Source organism: Kogia breviceps, chromosome X, assembly GCF_026419965.1.
Source record: "Kogia breviceps isolate mKogBre1 chromosome X, mKogBre1 haplotype 1, whole genome shotgun sequence".
NCBI lineage: Eukaryota > Metazoa > Chordata > Mammalia > Artiodactyla > Physeteridae > Kogia > Kogia breviceps.
The window spans coordinates 98,363,389-98,385,934 of NC_081330.1; the positions used below are offsets into that span (position 1 = coordinate 98,363,389).

Here is a 22,546-nt window from a genome sequence, read left to right on the forward strand (position 1 = left end):
TGAAGTGGCCTGCTCTTTGAACTGATGACGAGCATACTGCCACTCTTTCTTACAAGGAATATCTCTCTTTTAATGTGCATTAGTGGGACCAAACAGTGACTGGAAATGCAAAATATTGAACAATGAATTGATCTATTTATATGGATTTACAGTTTAACATCACTACTGCTATCTTTTCCATTTCTGATGACTATTATACAAGGAGGAATTTGATAGCTCAGGAACCATGTAGAATTAAACTCGGGTTTTTTTGTGTGTATGATTTTCACTTTTTAGCAGATGTGCCTCATTAGTTCTTCAGTTTGCCTTTTAGTGATAGCAAATTGTTAGGTGACCAGTTAATCTGAGAAAAAGCATAGAACAGTAGAAGGAACAGAAATAAAAGCACAGTTTTTCTGCTGAATATATTTGCTTCAGGCCAGTGTTTGATCTCCCAATCAAGTAGCCACCATTGTTCCAAGTGTAGGAGTTCTTGTAAAGAACTAATGACTCAAAATAAGGATTTAATATGAAAAATCACAAGAGCCATGCACTGGGCCACTTGCTTGTAGATTTGAAGCAGTACAACTTACTGTTTTGGTGACAATCATATCATAAATACCCACTCCAATAAGTTGCCTTTTTAATACCTGGGGTACAGCATCCCTCCTCCGTCACTAACCATAGTATGTTGAAGGGTTCAAACCCACAAACCCATTAGGATTTATTAAAACTTTCTACCATTTGAGAAATAGTTACCATTAAATGATTATAACTTTCTCCCTCCTATCATTCTTTTTATAATTACGGCACAATGGACAGATATGGCTGAAAACAGCTTAGAGACTACCTCATGTGACTTTAAGCTTAGAATGGCTTGACTTTCTTCAAATTCTTTGCCCTGCCTTCTCCTGACTGAGGAGCAAGGTCCCCAGTCTCAGGAGATGGAGCAGCCATAGCTATAACACAAGATAAAGAATATACTCAATTGTAGGTAGCTGCTGTTTTGTACTCCTGGAGCTAGGGAGAAGAAGCAAATGAGAGTTTATATATAATAACTTTAATTTCTTCTTTTAACTCCTGATGTATTCATGGTAGAACTGAGGCTAAATATCCTTTTTTCTTTTGTGCCATGTTCACTAAAGCATATTCTAGGGTTTTCTTTTTTTTTAATCCCATTTTACTCTTGTTTTGAATTCTTATCACAGTTTAAAATTTTTTATTTTGTATTGTGTTTCAGAATTTAAAAGCATTCTTTAATACCAAAAGTAGTCAATGCTGTCTTGATTTTTCTTATGGCACAGTGGTAAACCACTTTCTCCTACTAAATGAAACTCTCAGACTTTTGCATATCATTGTTCATATTTATTTCTTTAAGAATTTGAGTTTTATATTTTCCCATATTGATATCTTTCAACAGCAGCATCAAATAGGGAAAACTAAAAATTCTAGATGTTGATTTTATAAAACAGTGAAGCTTGATGGAGGAAGATGACTTTTTCCTTTTGGAACCACAAAAACACTGGGGTACCTGGCATATAGGCTGTCAGAGTTTATGTTAAACCAGTACCGCTTTTACTCTGTTCCCTACTCATCCCTATCACTTTTCCTTAACTTTGAGCCTGTCTCTGCCACTGGACTAGGTGTTAGGATAGGGAAAATAATAGTGTTGTAGAGGTGATGTCATGCAGTGAAATGACTTGAGTTCTCTCCCAATCTTGAGATTTATAGAAAAGTTAGATGTTTATATATATCAAGATGATTGTATATCAGTCAAGCCTGTTGATTTTAAGATCTACCTATATTGCTGTTAAAATGGTGATTTTATGAAAGGAACTTTCCAGAACGGACCAGAAAAGAGTAGTATTGGGATCAGTAAGTGACACTGCATAGAGAGTGGTTTGGCACAATGTATTAAAAACCCTTCCTAAAAATGACAAAAGGGAGTGGCCTCAGAAAGTATGATTATGTATGTCCCCTATTGCAGAGTACCAATGACCATGTAACAAGGGCAGGTAAATCCTTCCTTTGGTTCAGAGCATTCAACCAGATGACTTCTACCTTCCTTCTCTCTGATTCTGTGATTTGTTGTTGGAAAATTCAGCTTGCATTAGTTATTCTAGTGAGACCAATTGCAAGAAGACTCTGAGACACCAAGTAATCATATTGATAATGTTGTTTTTCTCCAACTGGCTGAGCGTCAAGAGGAGCAGCAAAGCATGACATGAAAGAAAACTGATCCTTACAACCCAATTAGTGATTACCTCTGTTCTTTCAGAGGTGGTGAGTTGTGGAGCAGGCTAACATATAGGATCAGATTATCAAAAACTCTCACAAATCAGAGAGATATTCTTCCCTAGTACCAGGCTTTACTAAACAATTATAAGGATACAAGCAATCAAAAGGCTCAGCTGAAGCAGACAGAGATCTGGGCCTTTTAAGGGCAGCTCCTCACTTCATTCCTTCCTGCATCAGAAATGCACCTCTGGCCCAGAATAGATGAGATCTCTACGTGAGGTTTGTGAGATTCCACACACAGAGGGGAGCATTTAAATTATGAAACATCTCCATTGTGTATCTTGGAGAGTTGTATAGCTTACATGACATCTTCCAGGAAGCCATTCATGCCTCAGAGATCCTGGGTTCTGTTATCATAGGTAGTCCTTAGCCAGGAACATTCTGTTAAGGGAATTCCAGAGATAAGCTTTCTTTAGCCTAGCAAAGAGCTTTTTTAAGTGTAATCTTTTTACCCAGAGTTGCCAAAGAGAGTAGGCTGAGTCACCTCCTTTCTTTTCTTCCACCCCCAAAATACCTCCTTCCAAAGGAAGTGAGAGGATTGCTGGCCAGCTCTTTTCTTTCCACAGAGTTATCATCATTCCTGATCCTTAGGGATGGAGACAAACATAGATATTGATGAGTTTCTCTGAAAGTATAGGCCACCATGATGCTTCATGAAATGAAGCTTTTTGATTAAAGTTTAGTCAGCAACTCTCTAGAATGTATATGGGTGGATTTTGGTTCTGTAGTCTGCTTGCACACTATTCACATGCACAGCCTCCCAAGGATCATGACTGGGAGGGTGGAGAAAGATCAGTTTAAATATGTTATATTTGGGGGACAAAAATTCTACCCTGCCCCCACAGAGATTCTAATATGTATGTATATTTGGGTTAAATAATTGAGTATTTGGATTTTAAAATGCTCATTCATTGAGGTTTTTTCTTTTTAAATAAGACTTTGAGATAAGAATTTTTTTTTTTTAGAATTTTCTTCAGGCTAAGGATAGAAGTGGCTGTCCTAGTGCAAAGTATCCAAAGTAGTCGTGCTGTTAGGTATAAGCTAGGTCCATATTACCTAACTTAAACTTACCTACTATTGCAATGTTCACACCTAGGTGCATCAATAGGCTGTTCCTAAATCTTGACTAAATTTGATAATAATAGAGTTAACCTTTGTAGCATGCTTTAGAGTTTTTAGAAACTAGAGTTTTTCACACTTGTTATCTCTGCCATTTTCGGGGGGCGGGTCACAGATCCTCCAAAGCATGATTTGAACCAGGAAAGGGCCACAACACCAAGTTAAGAACCCCTAACTTAAACAGAAATTTAATTTCAACTGCACTGGCCCAGGCAAAGTGTGTGTGACCATGACCTGCCATGTGTGCATTTGCAAAGTAAGAAAAATTGAACATCACAACTGCAGGAGCCTGGCTCCTTCTGCTTAGAGCTCAATTGTGAGGAGACAATGATAAGTACAGGAATGAAGCCTGGGTTTTTTTTTCCCTGCCTTTCATTTTTAAACTAGAACCTTCTGATCAATTCTAATACATGAAATAATGCATATGCTAATTAGAGGGACATTGATGTAAGTTTGGCTAGATAGTAGCATACCAAAGAGGGAACTCAATGGAAATGTCTTTTAATTTTAAAGCAGGAGTGGAGAAAATTTTTTTTGGTCTTGAGTCACAAGCACACACACAAGGTCATTTGTAAGTACTATTAAATTATTTAGTTTTTATTTTAAAGTGTGGGGAATAAAAGATCTGGATAGAAAAAACCAAAATGCAATAAATACTAAACAATAATTAGTGTTAAGTATATTGCATTTCTGTGTCATGGCTAGTTGGGAAGGAAAAGGGGAAAGTGAGAAAGGAAGAGGGATAGTAGGGGGAAAATGACAGATATGAAGGGAATAAAATTCAGAGGAAGAGAAGATGAAAAAGACCCTCAAAGAAGAAACAGTGGGATTACAGAAGAACTTCATAATGGAGGGGAGGAAATCGAAGTAAGTTCTGAAGTAATACTGAATGAACTGCTCTTGTCACATCCTGTGGCTAGTTGACCCTGTTACCATTTTTAAGAACTGTTCTTTAAAATGCTCGCTCCTCCTCTGTTCTTCACCTGGACCCAGTGCGGAGCCTCTGTGGACCCTGCTGACCTTGTGAGGAGTTTGACTTCCTAGGACTTAGGCCCAGAAGGAACTCTGCTTTGTTCAAGGATGCCCCAACTAAAACTTCATTATGTTGCAAAAAGAAATTGTAGAGGCATAAGAGGGTTCTTCTTTCTTGTTTGTCCTTAGAGCTAAATGGAAATAAGACAGAGAGCCAGCCTCTGCTTGCAGATAAAAGGTTCCCACCCCTTTAGTCAGAATCCTTGGTGTACCTCTGAGCACTGGTCACTTAACAGCAATCCAGTGTAACTAAGTAGAATTAACTGTCAGAAAACTTTTTTTTTCATGTTTTAAGCTTGAATTTTTAGTTTGCAGAGCTATTTTACTTATGAACTGTGTGAAATTCCTTTGACTTAGATATCTCAGAAAATACAGAACACATTAATTCTTCATAAAGCTCATAAACTTATGCATCTGCCAACTTTTTCATTACCAAGCTGCACGTTCCACCAATCTTGTCTACTCAAATGAAAAGTGTCCGTGGGCAGTGAGTATGAAGGTGCGAGTTACAAACTAGGGACACTGTACATTAAGTTTTAAAAATATAAGGGTTTTTTTTTTTACAGTTTTAGATTTCTTTTGTTTTTCTACAGTCATTACATGAGACAGATACTGGAAGCTCTACGCTATTGTCATGATAACAACATAATTCACAGGGATGTGAAGGTAAGTCATTTTTATCACTAACTTTAATATTTGTGAATAGAAACTAAGTTATAGCAATGATAAGAATTAGAAATTTTTCTTTAATGTTCTTATAAAGAATATCTTAAAGTTAATTTTACTTACAAATAAAAACTTGTTTAACTGGTTTATATTTGGAGAGTTGTACTAGTTCTTAATAGGAACACTTTTTATCATTTCAGTTTCCTTACTTTTATTAAAATGTACACACATTCTAAAATTCTGTTATTCCTCCTTTGCCATTATGTGAGTAAGAGAGAAGTGTGAAAATCCAACAAATAGGAAGAACCAAACAATATCCTATACTAAGTTAATTGGGGGGAAATTAGAATTTGGTTTATATAGTAAAAGTTCATCACACACTATTATATTTTCTTAATGTTGCAATGTAGAATAGTCAGCATTTTATTTTCTTTACAGAGAGTTTTTTAAAAGTCTGAAATCATAATTATAAATGCAATATAGTTTGTACCCTTAGGAATATGAATATTACCATTATTCAATCTTTGTTCCTGTTTAATCCAAGTATCAAGTTTATGAGAACTGTCAGTCCCTGGCTTATAAGGTGTCAGGCAGGACATGGAGGCATGCAAGAAAGGAAGCCATGGGCCTTCCTCCTCACGCCTACCCCCTTTCAAGGCCTCGAGTCACTAAGAGCCCCTGTGGTCTCTGGCCCTGTTGTCTACTTTCACGTGCTCCTGTTTTGTCATTGGCCTCTCTCTAACCCACAGCATCCACAGATATGGCGCTCTCCTTCCCTCAAGATGTATTATCAAAGGCCTGGCTTCTTTAATGTATTTTAATGGTTACGAAAATTAAGTAGAATTTAGTTAAATTTTCTATAACGTTTGGGAAATTTTAACTGAAATTCTTGTGGTTAAAAGCTGAGGGAAAGCATGCGCAATTCCAGATCAATCTGGTAGAATGTTATAATAGCAATGAAAAATAATTGGAGAAATGCACAGAATACACATTAGTGTAAATTAGTTGTAAAATGTCTTATTCTTTTCAAATGTGGTGATAGGAAAATGATATTATTATCTCCACTCAACATTAAACAACCCAATGGATACATAGCACTTTTATAAGGAAGTATTCTTCGGTTATGCAAACAAAGAGAATAAGAAGTGTAGAAAGATAAAGGGGGGAGGGAATGGTCAATGATAGCAACGTGCTGTGTCATTCTTTTGCATTTAATTAATGTAAGAAAATGCACGTATACAGAGTGAAGTATATCTCCTTATATATAATGACAAAAATGACAATTTGAGGGACTTCCCTCGTGGTCCAGTGTTTGAGACTCCGTGCTTCCACTGCAGAGGGCGTGGGTTTGATCCCTGGTTGGGAAACTGGGATCCCACATGTCGTCTGGCGTGGCCAAAAAAAAAAAAGACAATTTGAAAACTTAAAATGTGTAAAACAGATTCTTAGTTCATAGAGTAGCATTGTGTTAAAAACACTTTCGCTCAAGAGGCAATTTTTTAAAACTGAGATATAATTAACGTTTAACATTATATTAGTTTCAGGTATGCAGCATAATGACTTGATATATGTGTACACTGTGAAATGATCACCACAGTAAGTCTAGTTACTCTGTCACCATACAAAGTTACAAAATGTGCAGTATAATATTATTGACTAGTCACCAGTCTGTACATTACATCCCCATGACTTATTTATTTTATGGCTGGAAGTCTGTACCTCTTACCCGCTTCACCTGTTTTGTCCACCCAACCCCCTTCCCCTCTGGCAACCACCATTCTGTTTTCTCTGTCTATGAGTTTTGTTTTGTTTGTTCATTTGTTCTGATTTTTAGATTCAGCGTGTAAGTGAAATCATAGGGTATTTGTCTGTCTGTATCTGACTTATTCACTTAACATAATACTCTCAAGGTCCATCCACATTGTCACAATGGCAAGAGTTTGTTCTTTTTTATGACTGAGTGGTATTCCACTGTGCATGTATGTGTATATGTATGTGTGTGTGTGTGTACACACTACATCTTCTTTGTTCATTCATCCATCAATGGACACTTAGGTTGTTTCCATATCTTGGCTATTGTAAATAATGCTGCAGTAATGTGGGGGGTGCACATAGTGTTTTAGCATTTTCAAATTAGTGTTTTTGTTTTCTTCAGATAAATACTCAGAAGTAGAACTGCTCGATTATATGGTAGTTCTGTTTTTAGTTTTTTTGAGGAACCTCCATACTGTTTTCCAGAGTGGCCACACCAATTTACATTTCCACCAACGGTATATGAGGGTTCCCTTTTTTCCTACATCCTCACCAACACTTGTTATTTCTTATCTTTTTGATGATAGCCATCCTAACAGGTACAAGGTGATATCTCATTGTGATTTTGATTTGCATTTCCCTGATGATTAGTGATGTTGGACATCTTTTCATGTACATGTACCATCTGCCTTTGGAAAAATGTCTATTCAGATCCTCTGCCCATTTTTAAATCAGATTGTTTGGGGTTTTGTTATTAAGTTGTAAGAAGCAATTTTATTTTGAATTCTGTTCTTGAAAGGTAATTATATCAATATCATATGATAGACGATTGACAACGTATTCTACTGTAATACTTTCAATAATATAGTCAGCTTTTTGATTAGCCATGGTATTTGATATAATGACAATCCAAAACCAAATACAATCCAATAATCCCATAGTAGTTATGTTTGAATGCTGTGCTTCACCTTCTAACTTACAGTCTGATTGATTTATTCAACAAATATTCGAGTGCCTACTTCATGCAGCATACTGTGCTTGGAGGCCTAAAGGCATTATTATGGTCTCAGTAGAGAGATGAGATAGTGTATCTGTTACCAGCTGCTACGGAATAACACACAGTGACTTGCAACAACAAGCACCATTTATTTGCTCTCAGTTCTGCAGTTGAGCAGAGCTTGATGGGGACTGCCTGGTTCTGTTTCACAGGCTGTTGGCTAAGGCTGCATGGTTAGTATCCACAAAGGCTTCACTCACTTTTCTGGCATCTCAGCAGAAGTGAATAGAACAGCTTGAAGCTGGCTAGGCCCTCTTCACAGTCTCTCATTCAGAGCATTTCTCTCTTTCTTTGTCTTTCTCCCCCCTTCATGGCCCACTTTTCTAGCAGGACAGTGTCTCATGGCACCAAAGGAGCAAAAATGGAAGTTACCAGGCCTCTTGAAGCCTCGACCTGGAATTAACACTGTGTCCTGTCCTCTGCGTTCTATTAGTCAAAATGTCACAAGAGTAGCCTGGATTCAAGAGGAGGAAAAATAGGTTCCACCTTTTAGTTGGAGGAGCAACCTATGTGCACAAGAATAGGAGAACTTGTTTGTGGCCATCTTCACAGATAGACAAAACAAATAATTATCGTCCAAGGTACGGGATGGGAAATATAATTAAAAGACAGAGTCAGAGAAACATCATGGAGGAAGTTACATTTGAGCCTAGTCTTGAGTTATGGGGGAGCTACACAGGAATGAGAGGACGTTTCAAGCAACAGGATAGTGTGTGCAAAGGCTCAAAGTTAGTTTTGTATTGGATTTTAATAAATTTGTTTATTGTGTCTAAGGCACATGCCAAATAATTTTGAGGAAGCATCCAGAAACATTCTAAGGAAGGGAAGAGATAAGTGATTCTGAAACTGCAAGTTAATAAGAAGAAACCACCAGAAAAGGCACCATTGTTGAGTTGGGAAGCAGACTGTCAACACAGAGCACACATTATTGTTGATATTCTTTATATTTCAGTACCTGAAATCTATACATTTCGCATGGGTAAATGTAATACTCACATTTAGCTAATTGGTAAATTTGAACTTGGGTGTATTTTTCTTAAGACATGCATCCAAATATAGGTATCGAGTGCCTACTATGTGTCAGGCACTATTCTAGGAACCGGAGCTACATCAATGAACAAAACAGACAAAATCACTGCCCCTGTGGAGCTGACTTTCTAGTTCAGGGAGACAGACACTGATCACTGAGCATAAAGAAGTCAACTGTGTAGTAGGTTAGAAGGTGAAAAGGACTACAGAAAAAAAGAGAGCAGCCAAAGGGGTAGGTATGGACTGCTGGAGAAGGGGTTGCAATTCTAAATAGGGTGATCAAGCAGGCCACATTGAGAACCTGACCTCTGGCAAGGACTTGAAGGAGAGAAGAGAGAGTGCACTGACATTGAACGATGGAGGAGGGTTCTGGGTAAAAGAGCAGCCAGTGTAAAGGCACTAAGGCAGGAGCATAAGTGCCCTTTTGAGCAAGAGCAAGGAGGCCAGTATGGCTGAGGCGCAGTGAGCAAAGGGGAGAGTGGATAGTAGATGAGGTTAGAGAGGAAAGGAAAGGAGGGACTTTGACTTTTACTTTTACTCTGACAGAAATGAGGATTCACCAGAGAGTTCTGAACAAAGATGGACTATGATCTGACTTTCCACAGTAATAGGACTACGTTGCCTTTGTTGGTAATACATTGAATAGGGGCTCAAGGGTGGAACTTGGGAAACAGGAGATGGTCCTGCCTGGGAGGGCCAGAATGGTAGCAAGGAGGTGGTTAAAAAGTAGATTTCCAGATATATTTGAAGGTTGTGTCAACAGGATTTGCTAATATAATTTCAGTAATTTAGGTAACCCAAAGTAGTTTCATTCAAGGCCTTATTATAGGGGTTTTCCCCTATAATAAGTAGTAGTGATCTTTAATAACAATACATTTCACATGGCTAATAATTTAAAATTTCACTTGATGGGTTGTTACTGTTTTTGCTAATAACAACTAATTTTGCAGCCTAGTAGCTTTTCTTCACATTCAGATATTGTATATTCAGTATATTCAGTGACTTGTCTGAGTAGATTTCTTCTGTATGTAGGTTTTGATTTCTGTAGTTTTTGTCAAAATTTTCTTCCCTTATACTTAGTAAAGTAAATAGTAGACCATTGCAGCGTTCCATTCCTTTGAGAAATATTTAGATTATTTAATCATCTGTTTCAGCTAGCCAAGAATATTCTCATTTTCTCCCTGGTTCTGGTTCTCTCTCTCTCTCCTTCCCTCCCTCCTTCACCTCCCCCCCACCCCAAGTTCTTGATATTGATCCAAAAGCATTGGGTTTCCCAAAGGTCCTAACATTATATTAATAATACTTTTTTCTTTACTTGGTACGCATTTCTTTTTGAAATCATAATACCTGAGTCTAAAAATGTTTGGTTATATCAGGTTAGATTTGAGTATATGGTGCCATGTGACCTGTAGTGGAAACTGCTCACTTTCAAGAAGCAGTTTCACATGAAATTGTGTAAAAAATAACTATATAATCCTTTGAAATTTGGGAAGGTGTGTCATCATAGTACAGCATAGTACATTGCCTCTACCCAGCCTCTACCCACTACATGCCAGTAGCATTTCCCCCCAATTGTGACACTCAAAAATGTCTCCAGACATTGCCAAATGTCCCCCTGGGGCACAAAAATCACCCCCAGTTGAGACCCACTGTCATGGCATATTTCTTATGTTTTGACTCCCTACAGGCATTAATTAAGGCATGTATTTTATTCCTTTTTTTCTTATGAAAGGATGTGGTAACTTTCATTAAGTTTCAGTGTTTTCTTCCTCTCACCCCTAAATTAAAAGTACTTTAGAAAGAAATAGAACAGTTTTCAAGGTAAATGCAACTCCTCCTTGCCTGCCTTCACTTGGCTCTGTTAAGCAGTGAAAGTTGAAATTTTCTTGTCTCTCCTGACTCCCAGAGACAGCCTCACAAAGCATCACCTGGGCGTGGAGAGACAGCAAGCCGTAGACCTTTCTGTGGCTCTGACCTACTGATATACTGTTTTAATAAACGAAGTTGAAGTTAAGCAGCTTCTTTGAGAGCAAACTGCTGTACACACAATCACTTTCTATTCTGAATAGGGCCTGTGCCCAGGAGGTTTGGGGGCTCCGTTTTTAGTTCTCAGAACTGCAAAACCCCAGTCTCACAGCCGCTCAGCCAGGAGCCTCCGCCCAAGCATTTCTGTGTGTGCTTCCTTTAAATGGTTTTCCTCGCTAACCCATGAACACGCCTGGCTGCTCTCTGGTCCCTTTATGGTATCAGTTCTCCTTTCACCAGCTTAGGGCCAGACTTCATTATAAATGGGTGTTCATCAGATCACGCTAGTTGCCATAGCATTGTGGATTTCTTACGGTATTTCTTCCTCTATTGCTCTTGACATTTCTCTTACATCTCTTACCACAACAACCAAAAGTCTCTCGGGTTTATATAAAATATTGAAATTCTCCTTAAAATGAAAACTTACTTATTCTATTCTTTATTATAATAAGCACACAGGCTTACCTTCTGTGTTACTTTCGTAAGGTTGTTGTGAGCATAATGTACATGTTCAGCTTGAAAGTGGGGTTTTAATACTTAGAAATACAAGATAAATTTAAGATGATTTTGCTTCACTTTTTCCACCCACCCCCCTTCAAAAAAAATCAACTCCTTGGTTTGAAAAGTTTTGAATGACTGTTTCTTTTGCTTAACAGATGTGAATCCTTTTTTGTTTGTTTGTTTTTGTTTTTGTGGCACGCGGGCCTCTCACTGTTGTGGCCTCTCCCGTTGCGGAGCACAGGCTCCGGACGCACAGCCTCAGCGGCCATGGCTCACGGGCCCAGCCGCTCCGCGGCATGTGGGATCTTCCCGGACCGGGGCACGAACCCGTGTCCCCTGCATCGGCAGGCGGATTCTCAATCACTGCGCCACCAGGGAAGCCCAGATGTGAATCCTTTCACTGCTCCTTTCCTTTTTAGCCAACGGTAGCAAACATGTATGATACAGCCAGAGCATTTGTGCTGTCAGGTATAAAACCTTTCTAGCTGTAGTAACTCTTGCCACTGATATCAACTCACTTTGAATTTGGGGGCAGTCAGAGAAGGGTCATGGCATTGGGCTGCAGGATTGAAATGCTTAGCAAATTACCAGTGTCCCTCTATGCTCCCTTTGTGGTTTGCCAAGTAAGCTTTCCTTTCAACCTGTCTTCACACATTTGTTCATAACAACTTCCACCCTGCAGACTGCAAAGCCAGGGATGGGCTGCAGTCGTCCTTACCAAATCAGAACAGGGTTGACATTGTAAGGGAACAAAACTTGCCACCCCCAAAATGTATCTCTTTGGCTTGAAGATTTTGGGGGGCTGGTTGTCTTTAAGAAACAAAAGATTCAGGACGTCTTTCTTTTTACCTCCTCCTTAAGCACCTGAAAGAATTTAAAGGGCTTGGTCTAGGAAGAGTACTATCACTAGAGATGTCTGCAAAGAATATGGGCTGGTATGGTGGGGGAGCTGAGCAGGCTGGGCATGCCAGAGTCCTCTCTGTGTTCCATTGTCTTTGCATGGAGTAGCAAGCACTTGTTTACCAAACATTTGTCTTTCTATCTCCATGTGAATTGCCTTCCTCCGCTTTGAAGTCCCAAACCCCTACCTCCTTCTCCTTCTCTCAGATGGCATATAAGTTCCAATTGCCCAGCTTGTCCATGGGCCTCATATTCCTATGGAACCCCCATAGGTACATAATTTAATTTGTTTTTTCCCCTGTTAATCTGTCTCATGTCAATTTAACTCTTAGACCAGCCAGGAGAACCTACAGGGGTAGAGGAAAATTTTTCCCTTCTTCAACATCTTCCTCTTCTACTCACAGAATAGAAACTCACTTTCAGGTTGAGTAGTACATCCTTAATTTTGCTGGTCTAGTCTTAATGGTATGTATTCCTGATTAATAGTTTGCAAGTTGCCTTGATGGGAGTGTATATATGAAAGGATAAAGAGGGAAATAAACATTTATCATGCCTGTTAAGATATAATCTTGTTGATCTTTAAGTCAGAATTTGAGGTTTCTGAAATTGTGTTTGACTATAAATCACGGACACACTAAAAACATTGTTTTTCTGAAATTCACACTTTAAAGTTAGGGTAAATTTAGAAAGGGATACCTTATATAAAATATTTGCCATGACATTAAATAGGCAGTACTTCAATTACACCAAAAATTCAACAATTTACAATCACCTATTCACGAAAGCATCTATGGTATAAACATGGTGATTAATAAGCTCAGTACAGAGAATTAAAACAGAAGTTGTCTATCAGAATGAGTAACTTGAGAAATTGCATATCTCTTTTCCTGCCTTTTTTAAATGTAGGAAACTCTACTTTGGTGTAATATCTTTTATCTTTTATTTAAATAGTGGTGATATAAAGTGATTTTTAATAATGATTTTTACAAGTTACATATATCTTTAGAACTCCTAAGTGCAGTGAGATTTAATACAGTACTGCTTATGTTAAATGAAAACTATTGATCATCTTCTCAATTCCTCTTAGTCTAGTGAGTTCTGGTTTTAAAACTTATGTAAGAATAAAAGTATTGCTGTAACTGTGGAGAAAGCTGGATGTCTTGGGAAGTCTCCTGGTCGACTTTGAGTTATTATTTGATTCTCATGTCTATGAAATTACTAGATTGGACACCCCTGTTTACAGCCATCACTTAGGGAGTCACCTGGAGTTCCCAGGTCTTCCTTCGTCTCTGCAAATTAAAAAGAATAAGGCAGAAATAAGATTGCTACTATAAAAGAATAGTTGTATACTGTAAATATTTGAAGCCAGCATGTGTTTTTTCTGATGTTTTTCTGAACATTTTCTTCTCTCAGTTAAACACTGAAGTAAAAAAGGAGAAAAAATGTTTACTGTTTTCTTTTTTAATGAAAATTGCACAGATGTGTTGGGAAAACCTCTAGTGATTTTGAACACATGGCTCTTGGGGAATCTGTATAGTGAATTGTTTCTATATTTTAAATTCTAGAACGAAACATGTTATGAGATTAAAGGCTTAGAAGTGCCATGTGAACTTTAAACTTTTTGAGCACTGAAGAAATTACCATGTAGAGAATAAATGAGTCTTTAAGCAGTCTCTAACGAAGTAGCAGGTTACAGTTAAGGTTTATTCAACTTCAGTTTTATTCAGCTGTTTATGTTTGGTTCTTATCTGAGCAGAGAGAATTCAAGTACCATAGGAGTAGAAATAGAAAAGAGACTAAAGCTCCAAAGGTGCTTATGATCTCTTTAGGAAGACAAAACACACATTCTTTCTTATTTTAAATTATAATATATATAATACAGAATATAGCCATCATCATTTGTCTTACTGTGACAAGATTGCATGGAAGAAAGAAATGACCATTCAGAAAGGCTTACCCTTTAAATATTTACTTAGATATTGGAGAAAATTTGGATGACTTATTTAACTATGCACTTCAGTTTTTTTCATCAGTAAATTGGCATACATTAGGGTTGTGATGATTAAAATAATACATGTGACGCATATAAGCAGAGTGCCTGGCACAATAGCAAGTACTTAGTAAAGGATAGCTACTCATAATAGTAACATCATCTGGTTTAATCATAGTACTTATGAATTACATAGTATTTTTTTCATTGTACAAATGAAGAACTTAACACTTAAAGAGGGTGATTTGCCTAAGGTTGTCCAGCTAAATAAGAGGTGGAACTAGGGCTTCCCTGTTGGCGCAGTGGTTGAGAGTCTGCCTGCCGATGCAGGGGACACGGGTTCGTGCCCCAGTCCGGGAAGATCCCACATTCCGCGGAGCGGCTGGGCCCGTGAGCCATGGCTGCTGAGCCTGCGCGTCCGGAGCCTGTGCTCCACAATGGGAGAGGCCACAACAGTGAGAGGCCCACGTACCGCAAAAAAAAAAAGAAAAAAAAAAAAGAGGTGGGACTAGTACTGAATCTAGGGACTCTAACTCCAGAGACCAGTCTTGCAACGACGATACTATTATACTGCCTATCATTCATTCATTTATTTCACAGAAATTAATTAAACATATTTACATGCTAGGTACTGTTTGTCATTAATAACATTATTTATATTGAATACAGAGGAAAATATACAAAATGTGATGAAGATCAGCATGTAATGACATTATATTCATTTTTATTTTGACTAATCCAAATATTTAAGCGTATTTATAAATAACATCTACTTAATAAATACTGGAATCAATGAATGTTGCTTCTCCCAGGATCATGAACCAGATAACACCAAATAAATAATGTGTTTATAAAATAAAACCTTGGATTTTTACAGTACATTATTCATATATTTAGATAGGATGTAAATGAGGAAATTTCTTATTCACTTTTTTCTTTTACTCATTTTTAAAGCTACCAACAAGACATTACCCATAGATGGACCCTTGTATTCTAACTACTAAAAAGTAGAAAAGTCATAAATCATTTGCTTCTTTATCCTATAGTTGTGACGTATTATGTTTTGAATAGAAGCATCCGTGGTTGAGTTTAAACAGAAAATGGTCTGTTGGTTTCATATGCAGTGGGATTCTTTCAATATGCTTGACTTTTGCCTCTGTTAACTCTGCCATCTCAACTTTCACTATAAGTAGAACCGTAAAGTGAGTTTTATGTTTGCTTATTTGTTTGTTTATTTTTAAAAACCAAAGAGATTTTCTTGGTGCCTATTATCAACCAAGCTATGACCTGTTAATCATGTAGTTTAGGGTCCCTAATAGAGTCATATGAACACTTTCTGTTTGGTGTTGTTTTCCATTCAGAAATCAACCAGAGGGTTGTATATGTGGTGACTCAGATTTTGTAAAGAGATCATATAGTGTCTTCTTGAACGTTTTATCTAAAAAAAGAAATATAATGGGGTCTGTACTACTTCTGGCTGATGCAAGACAGGTGAGGATGTTTTTTATCTCAATTAAATAATTCAGTTGCTGACAGTCTGCTCCTTGGCGTAGAACAAAAAAAATGGGTTTAAAAATGCTGTATGGAAGGAAGCAAACTATTAGTAGAATCTGGATGACCAAAAGGTGCCTTTTCACAGAGCTATAAGTCAAATCTTTCTCTGTAATGGATGTAGAGGTCCTTATTTTTCTCAGATGGTTGACAAAAGAGTAATATGATGTTAGTACGACTAAAAATGAAAATCCAATAAATGTGGTTCCAATGAGGCCTGCAGTCTGAGAGATCATGGCTCCTAGTTCCATCTGCTGATTGTAGCATAAGGTCTCTTCTCCTTCTGTGGCCTCCACAACTGAGTAGTATATGATAATTGGAATAATTATGCCTAGAACAACTACCCATATGTAAACACACAGTTTTCTAGCAAAGTTGGGCTGGCGAAATTTTTTCAGTAACTGGCCATAAAATATTTTCTCGTAGCACGAAGTGGTCTCTTGTGTGGAATCCTTTTTCATTAAGGTAGCATAGCGGCTTATGGCAATCCAACTTAAAATTAAGAGGCTGACAAACATACTTACATGCATGGATAGAGTTCCCAAAAAATTGACCACCCTGCATCGCGCAGATTGATATTCCCATTGAAAACCTTTCAGGAAATAGATACCCATGAAAGGCATGGCACTGCACACAAGCAAGTTTGCAGTCACAAGATGTGCTAGGTAGATGTGTGTTGATGTTTTCTTAGATATTTTTGTTAAAAATACCCACTGAGAGAGAGAATTTCCAAAGAGACCAATGATACAAAGGAAGGTATAAATGATCGGTAAAGCCATGGAAGAGATCATGGATGGTTGAATACATGTTGAGTTGTTACTCATTTATATCAGATTTCCTTGAATTTTGCCACAGGAACTAGAACAGAATTGCAGATATTTAGTATTAAAATTATAGATGGTATTTCAGCTAAATATTTTTTATAAAGCATTGGATAAAATAAAATAGTAACATAAATATATTGGATGAAAAGGGAAAGTATAGATGCTGTCTCACCTTTTCTAATCACGATTGTCCAATTGAAATAAAAGAAAGTTGATTATTGTGGATGGTGCCTTTGTCTAAAAAACAAAATTTGATAGAAATAGTTAAATGCCTGAGATTTATTATTTTACACTAGAGAAATTTATAATTCTTATATTAGATTTTAAGGCAATTTGTAAATGACAATTGATTTTTAGCCTAGAAAGGTAATTTAAAAATTTTTAAGGCACACACTAGCCTAAGGAAAGTGTTGCAAAAGTATTTTGTGGCCATGTTAATAGAAGACCGATTTTTAATTACCACATTAATTGTACATAAATACTTTTCAAAATGGTGTCTTTTCATGGCTAAAGAACTTCTCTATAATCTAATACTATTAGAAAAGTCACTTTTCACATTTCAGAAGTAAACTGAATTCTACATAAACACTCAGGCAAGATCCTGAATTGAACAGAAGGTAAGTGTAGTGACCAAGGATGGACACCAGAATCCCAGGATCTTTACCAAATGGCATCAGTAATTTCTTGTTCCCAATATTTAATGCTAATCTATCATACTTCAATAAAAATCTAGTTTAAGATTCTGTGTCAGAACTGTAGTTGCTACTGCTTGTTGGTTAGAGCACCCTCATGTGTCTTTGTGTGTAATTTAGTATCTTGGTTTTTCAGAGTTTCTTTTAAGAAGATATTTTAATCACAGTATAAATGCAGGTGTGATTTTGCTTTTTTAATGTCCTATTTTTAAATATTTCTTGCTTCAAAAGGTACAAACTCCTTTTCATTCTTATTTTTCTCATGCCTTTACTTCTTTCAGGTGGAAGTAAGAAAACTTTCTGGATTCTGGTCAAATAAAAATCATGAGCTCTATTCAGAATGTGCTTCATTTCTCTGTATTTTTCACCATACCTTTCTAAGTACTACATTCTTCACTCTTTTATAATCTAGAATAGGGATTCTCGATCTTTTTCTTCTCATTCTCGCTTTTGATAAACACAAAACTTTTTACTACCCACCGCCTTCTGAGATTCTTATATGCCCCCAGCCCCTCAGGAATATTTTACTCTCTACCCCTCTTCAGAATCATGATTATATTTTCTGCATCTTAGATTATAGAAATAGGGATTTTTCCCAAAATATACCATTATAATTTTGAAATAACTTTTTAAACCAATCTTCACCCAAAGACTTGAAAGCTTGAGTATCTCTAGGTTCAAATACTAAGACCCTTAATGTCTACCAGTGTCTTTATCATTTTATTTTGTTGCTTTGCAATTTTTATTTAGAAAACAATCCATATGCTTCAGAGTGAGTTTGTATCTGAATCCAGTACAGCCTGGCAAATTGGAATTGATTTTAAAATCAGTCAGATTAAAAAAAAAATGGTTCTGAAGAACCTAGAGTCAGGACAGGAATACAGACACAGAGGTAGAGAATGGACTTGAGGACACGGGGAGGGGGAGGGTTAAGCTGGGACGAAGTAAGACAGTAGCATTGACATATATACACTACCAAATGTAAAATAGATAGCTAGTGGGAAGCAGCTGCATCGCAGGGGGAGATCAGCTTGGTGCTTTGTGACCACCTAGAGGGGTGGGATAGGGAGGGTGGGAGGGAGACAAGAGGGAGGGGATATGGGATATATGTATACAATAGCTGATTCATCTTGTTATACAGCAGAAACTAACACAACATTGTAAAGCAATTATACTCCAATAGAGATGTTAAAAAAAAAGAAAAAGATTGAGGCTGAAATGAAACGTTTGCAGATAAACACCACCTGAGGGAGTTTATCAACAAGAGACTATCACTAAAGGAACTTTAAAGGATGTAGTTTAGGAAGAAAGAAAAATGCTCCCAAAGGATGGTCTGCAATGCAAAAAGGAATGAGGAGCAAATAAATTGTAAACATTCATGTAAATCCAAACCAAAATAGTCATGTATTTTAAGAGTAATTTCAAATTTGTGGATTTAAAACAGGACAGAACGAAAGTGTTGGACAAGAATAATATGCAAGTCAAGAGTGGGATCTAACTTGATGTTCCAGTGTCTTTGTAATCTTTGGGAGTGGGATTAACATACTGTTTCACTTTAGTATATGTCGAGTTAAATATGCATGACAAAATTTCAAGGTAACTACCGAAAAAATAGGAATAGAGTGCTGAAATTCTAATTTACTGGGGGGTGGGGGGATGGAACAAAAATGAAGAAAAAATCAATTAAAATATGGAATAAATATTTTTTAAAAGCAAGATTATAGAAATCATCAAAATAAATATTAATGGACTAACCTTGCCCATGAAAAGAGCAATCAGGGATGCATTGAGAGAGAGGCATGGACATACATACACTACCAAATGTAAAATAGATAGCTAGTGGGAAGCAGCCGCATAGCACAGGGAGATCAGCTCCCTGCTTTGTGTCCACCTAGTTGGGGGGATAGGGAGGGTGGGAGGGAGATGCAAGAGGGAGGAGGTATGGGGGTATATGTGTACACATAGCTGATTCACTTTGTTATACAGCAGAAACTAACACAGCAATGTAAAGCAATTATACTCCAATAAAGATGTTTTTAAAAAAATCAGTCAGAGAGTGAAATTAGCCAGTTTATTTCTTAAGAAAAAATTATCTGATCAAAGTACATTTTTATATTACATAAGGAATGGAGCTTCCTTTTTTGATTATGTTAAAGAAAAACACTAGCCCCTGCCTTGTGTAGATAATGCATGTGTACTAAAATCTATAAAGGTGGTGCTTCTGTATTAATGGATAGTATTCCTTTTTTAAAAAAACTAGACCACCACATAGAGCATCTCTTATCTCATATTATTCATTACCATTGCCTTGCTTTTCTACTAGCAAATGCTACAGAACAGAAGAGCGGTAAAAAGACTTTCACAGAGGCTAGCTTTATCAGACAGATGACATCGAAACTATAGGAACCTTCACTATAACAAATGACAACTAGTTGACCATCTTTAGCTTCCCAAACATCAAATTTGTATCTACTGTGTACCTCTCCTTTAAAAGTAAAGTTTGACTATAAAACTGCTAGATAATTATTTTGTAAAATTTAGAAAATACTCTAAAGCTCAAAAAATCAAATAACAATCACGTTATATATACAGGATTGCTCTCTAGAAAATGTGTACAAGTCTGCATTCCTCTCAGCAGAATGTCTTGTCTTGAATCACTCCTGTAACACATTGTGCCTCTGCTAATTTGACAAATGAAAGACGTCTACAATTCTAACTTCAGTTACTAATGAATTATCTACATAATTAATATGCTGACCTTTTTTAATGATCAGCTTTCAAAACTTAAACGTTTTAGTCCTGTTAGAGTTTTTATAGTTAACTTTTAAGTTAAAAGTGATCAGTCTTACCTGTATGAGTAGTTTATGCTAACCAAGGCTCTGTTGTTCAGGGTGGTGATGCTAAATTTCAGATTTTAAATTCTCTGATCATCACTCTTCCATTATCTTTCAGTTTTAGTCAGCGTGAATAGATTCTTGCATGACACGAACTGCAGTGGGAAGAAAAGGAAATTAAACAGAGTATTGAAGAAATTCACTAGTTACGGTAAATGTAGCAACTACCTCCTCAAAAAAAAAAAAAAAACGCCAAACTCATTTCTCTGTTTCTATAGTGGGAGGAAATTAGTGGACAGTATATATACTGTGCTTCCTTTTGATTATTTCATGAACCGGTTACACCTCATTTAACTTCATTAGCATGCTTGGCAGAAGTTAAATTCAAAGGTTTAATCCCCATGACTAGTTAGTTTTGTACAATACAGTGTTAGAGGGAACCACTCCATAGTAAATAGTAACCCAATAAAATATTGGTACAAACTTGTCTGTAAAATCGTTTGTGGATGGCTTATTTGCAATTCAGCTTTATCACGAATAAAGGGAAACTAAATGCAAAGTTTTCTTACTTGTAGCAGGTTACTGGAATCAAATATCACAGAGCTGGGGGGTAAAGAAGTGAGGCCCAGAGCAGTACATTCAGGGGTTTGAGTCTCTTCTTGGTTAACTAATGAACTAACTTATTCTACTTCAAATTGTCCTGTGCTGCCTCCATTCAGATTCAAAGTAGTACATTGTTTGGAGCATTTCATAATGAATTTGGGGAATCCTGGAAAGTGCGAGAATCCGAAGACCAAATATGCCTCAAATAAAATCAATAGTTATATTACAATATAAAGAATTGTGAAACCAATTTTATGTATAGTATTGTTTAATCAGTCTATGAAGTGTTAACTAAATGAAAGCTAAGTGTGTACAGCTGAGGAGCCAGACCTGCATCACACATTAACCCTTCCTTGGGTAGTTAAACCAGTGGGAGTCTGAGAATGGGAACAGAAATCTAATTTCATCAAGCTCGAGCACTTTAGTTATCAGTAAATCTTCATTTAAAATTAATAAACGTACTTTGCCAATTCTCATAACCCCTGATGCTTATCTTATTTCTTGTTGATTGCATAAATCCTTCCTAATGTTTGCTAATACTTCTCTGTAAAACAAAAGTGAGGACTACCTGAGTGTCTGGATTTTGTTCTGCTGTTACTCATCTTTGCATTTGCAGTGCTTGCCATCATTTAATTAAGAACAGTGATTCATCCAGGGGTACATGGCCATTGACTGCAGAGTAATTTGACCTCTGGAATTCCTATCATTTTTACTTCAACAATTTTTCATGTTCCAGGAAGGAATTTAGAACAAAAAAACACTTCAAAATAATTTAGAGAAGAAAGAATGGAAAAGGAATCCTGTTTATAAATGATTGAAAGATAATTTTAGTATTACCTGTTTGAGGCTTAATAAGTACCTTCGGCCCAAGAAAAAAGAATGTCCTTACTCTCCACAACTTATCTTCTATTGTCCCTGAAGTCAGTAGATGACACCATCACTTCTTCAGTTATTCAAGCCAAAAACCTAGGAATCATCCTTGATTCCTCTCTTTCCTTCACATCTCACAGCCAGTCAGTTGCTGCTACTGCAGCTTCTACCACCACCACACCAGTATTAGCCACATTTAATGAAAGCCTATTATGTGCCAGGCATCCTGTTATGTGCTTTATATGCATGTCTTATTCAACCTTCACAATACCCTGTTAAATAAATACTATAAAATAAATATCTTCATTTTAAAGGTGAGGAAAAGTGAACCTCAAAAGAGTTGCATAAGTTTCCCAAGGTCATGCAGCCATCTGTCCTCACAGAGCAAGTGATTAAAAAGAACAAAGCCATAGTTGCAATGCCTGTTTTTGATCTAGCCTCTAAAGTTAACACTGTCACTTCTGCAGTATTCTGTTGGTCACCCAAAGCCATCAGTGATTCAGTGTGGGAGGGATAAATATCAGGAGGTGATGGTCATTGGGGGCCATCTTGGAAGCTGGCTACCACAGATGTCAGTCAACCACTGAACCAAAGAAGAGTCAGAAGTACTGCTTAAAAGGATGGTCAGATGACTGATAATTTATCGGGCAAGAATGCCTGGATAGGTGTAATTTTTGCCATTTCTTCCTCTATTTTGATTTTTTTTTTTTTTTTTTAGAGCTCTGTAGTTTTCTTAAACAGTGCAATTCACAAATATTTATTGGAGTTCCTACTGTGTTTCTAGTGGCATGTGGAGGTCACAGAAGTATATCAACCACAAGCTA

The 22,546-nt window shown here is 37.0% G+C and overlaps 2 protein-coding genes across 20 annotated transcripts in view; one reads left to right on the forward strand and one right to left on the reverse strand.

The window, feature by feature from the left end:
- CASK (calcium/calmodulin dependent serine protein kinase) overlaps positions 1–22,546 on the forward strand; it is a 401,244-nt gene that overhangs the window by 208,106 nt on the left and 170,592 nt on the right. For 18 of the 19 annotated variants that reach the window (XM_067022830.1, XM_067022831.1, XM_067022834.1 and 15 more), the window contains exon 5: positions 5,022–5,094. The exons of the other annotated variant lie outside the window; for it this stretch is intronic. In XM_067022830.1, coding sequence (XP_066878931.1) covers positions 5,022–5,094 — 73 coding nt within the window. The remainder of the gene's footprint in view (positions 1–5,021; positions 5,095–22,546) is intronic. 19 annotated transcript variants of the gene reach the window in all.
- On the reverse strand, positions 15,713–16,723 carry GPR82 (G protein-coupled receptor 82). Its single transcript, XM_059050729.2, has one exon. It carries the CDS (start codon positions 16,721–16,723, stop codon positions 15,713–15,715), a length of 1,011 nt encoding a protein of 336 aa, XP_058906712.1.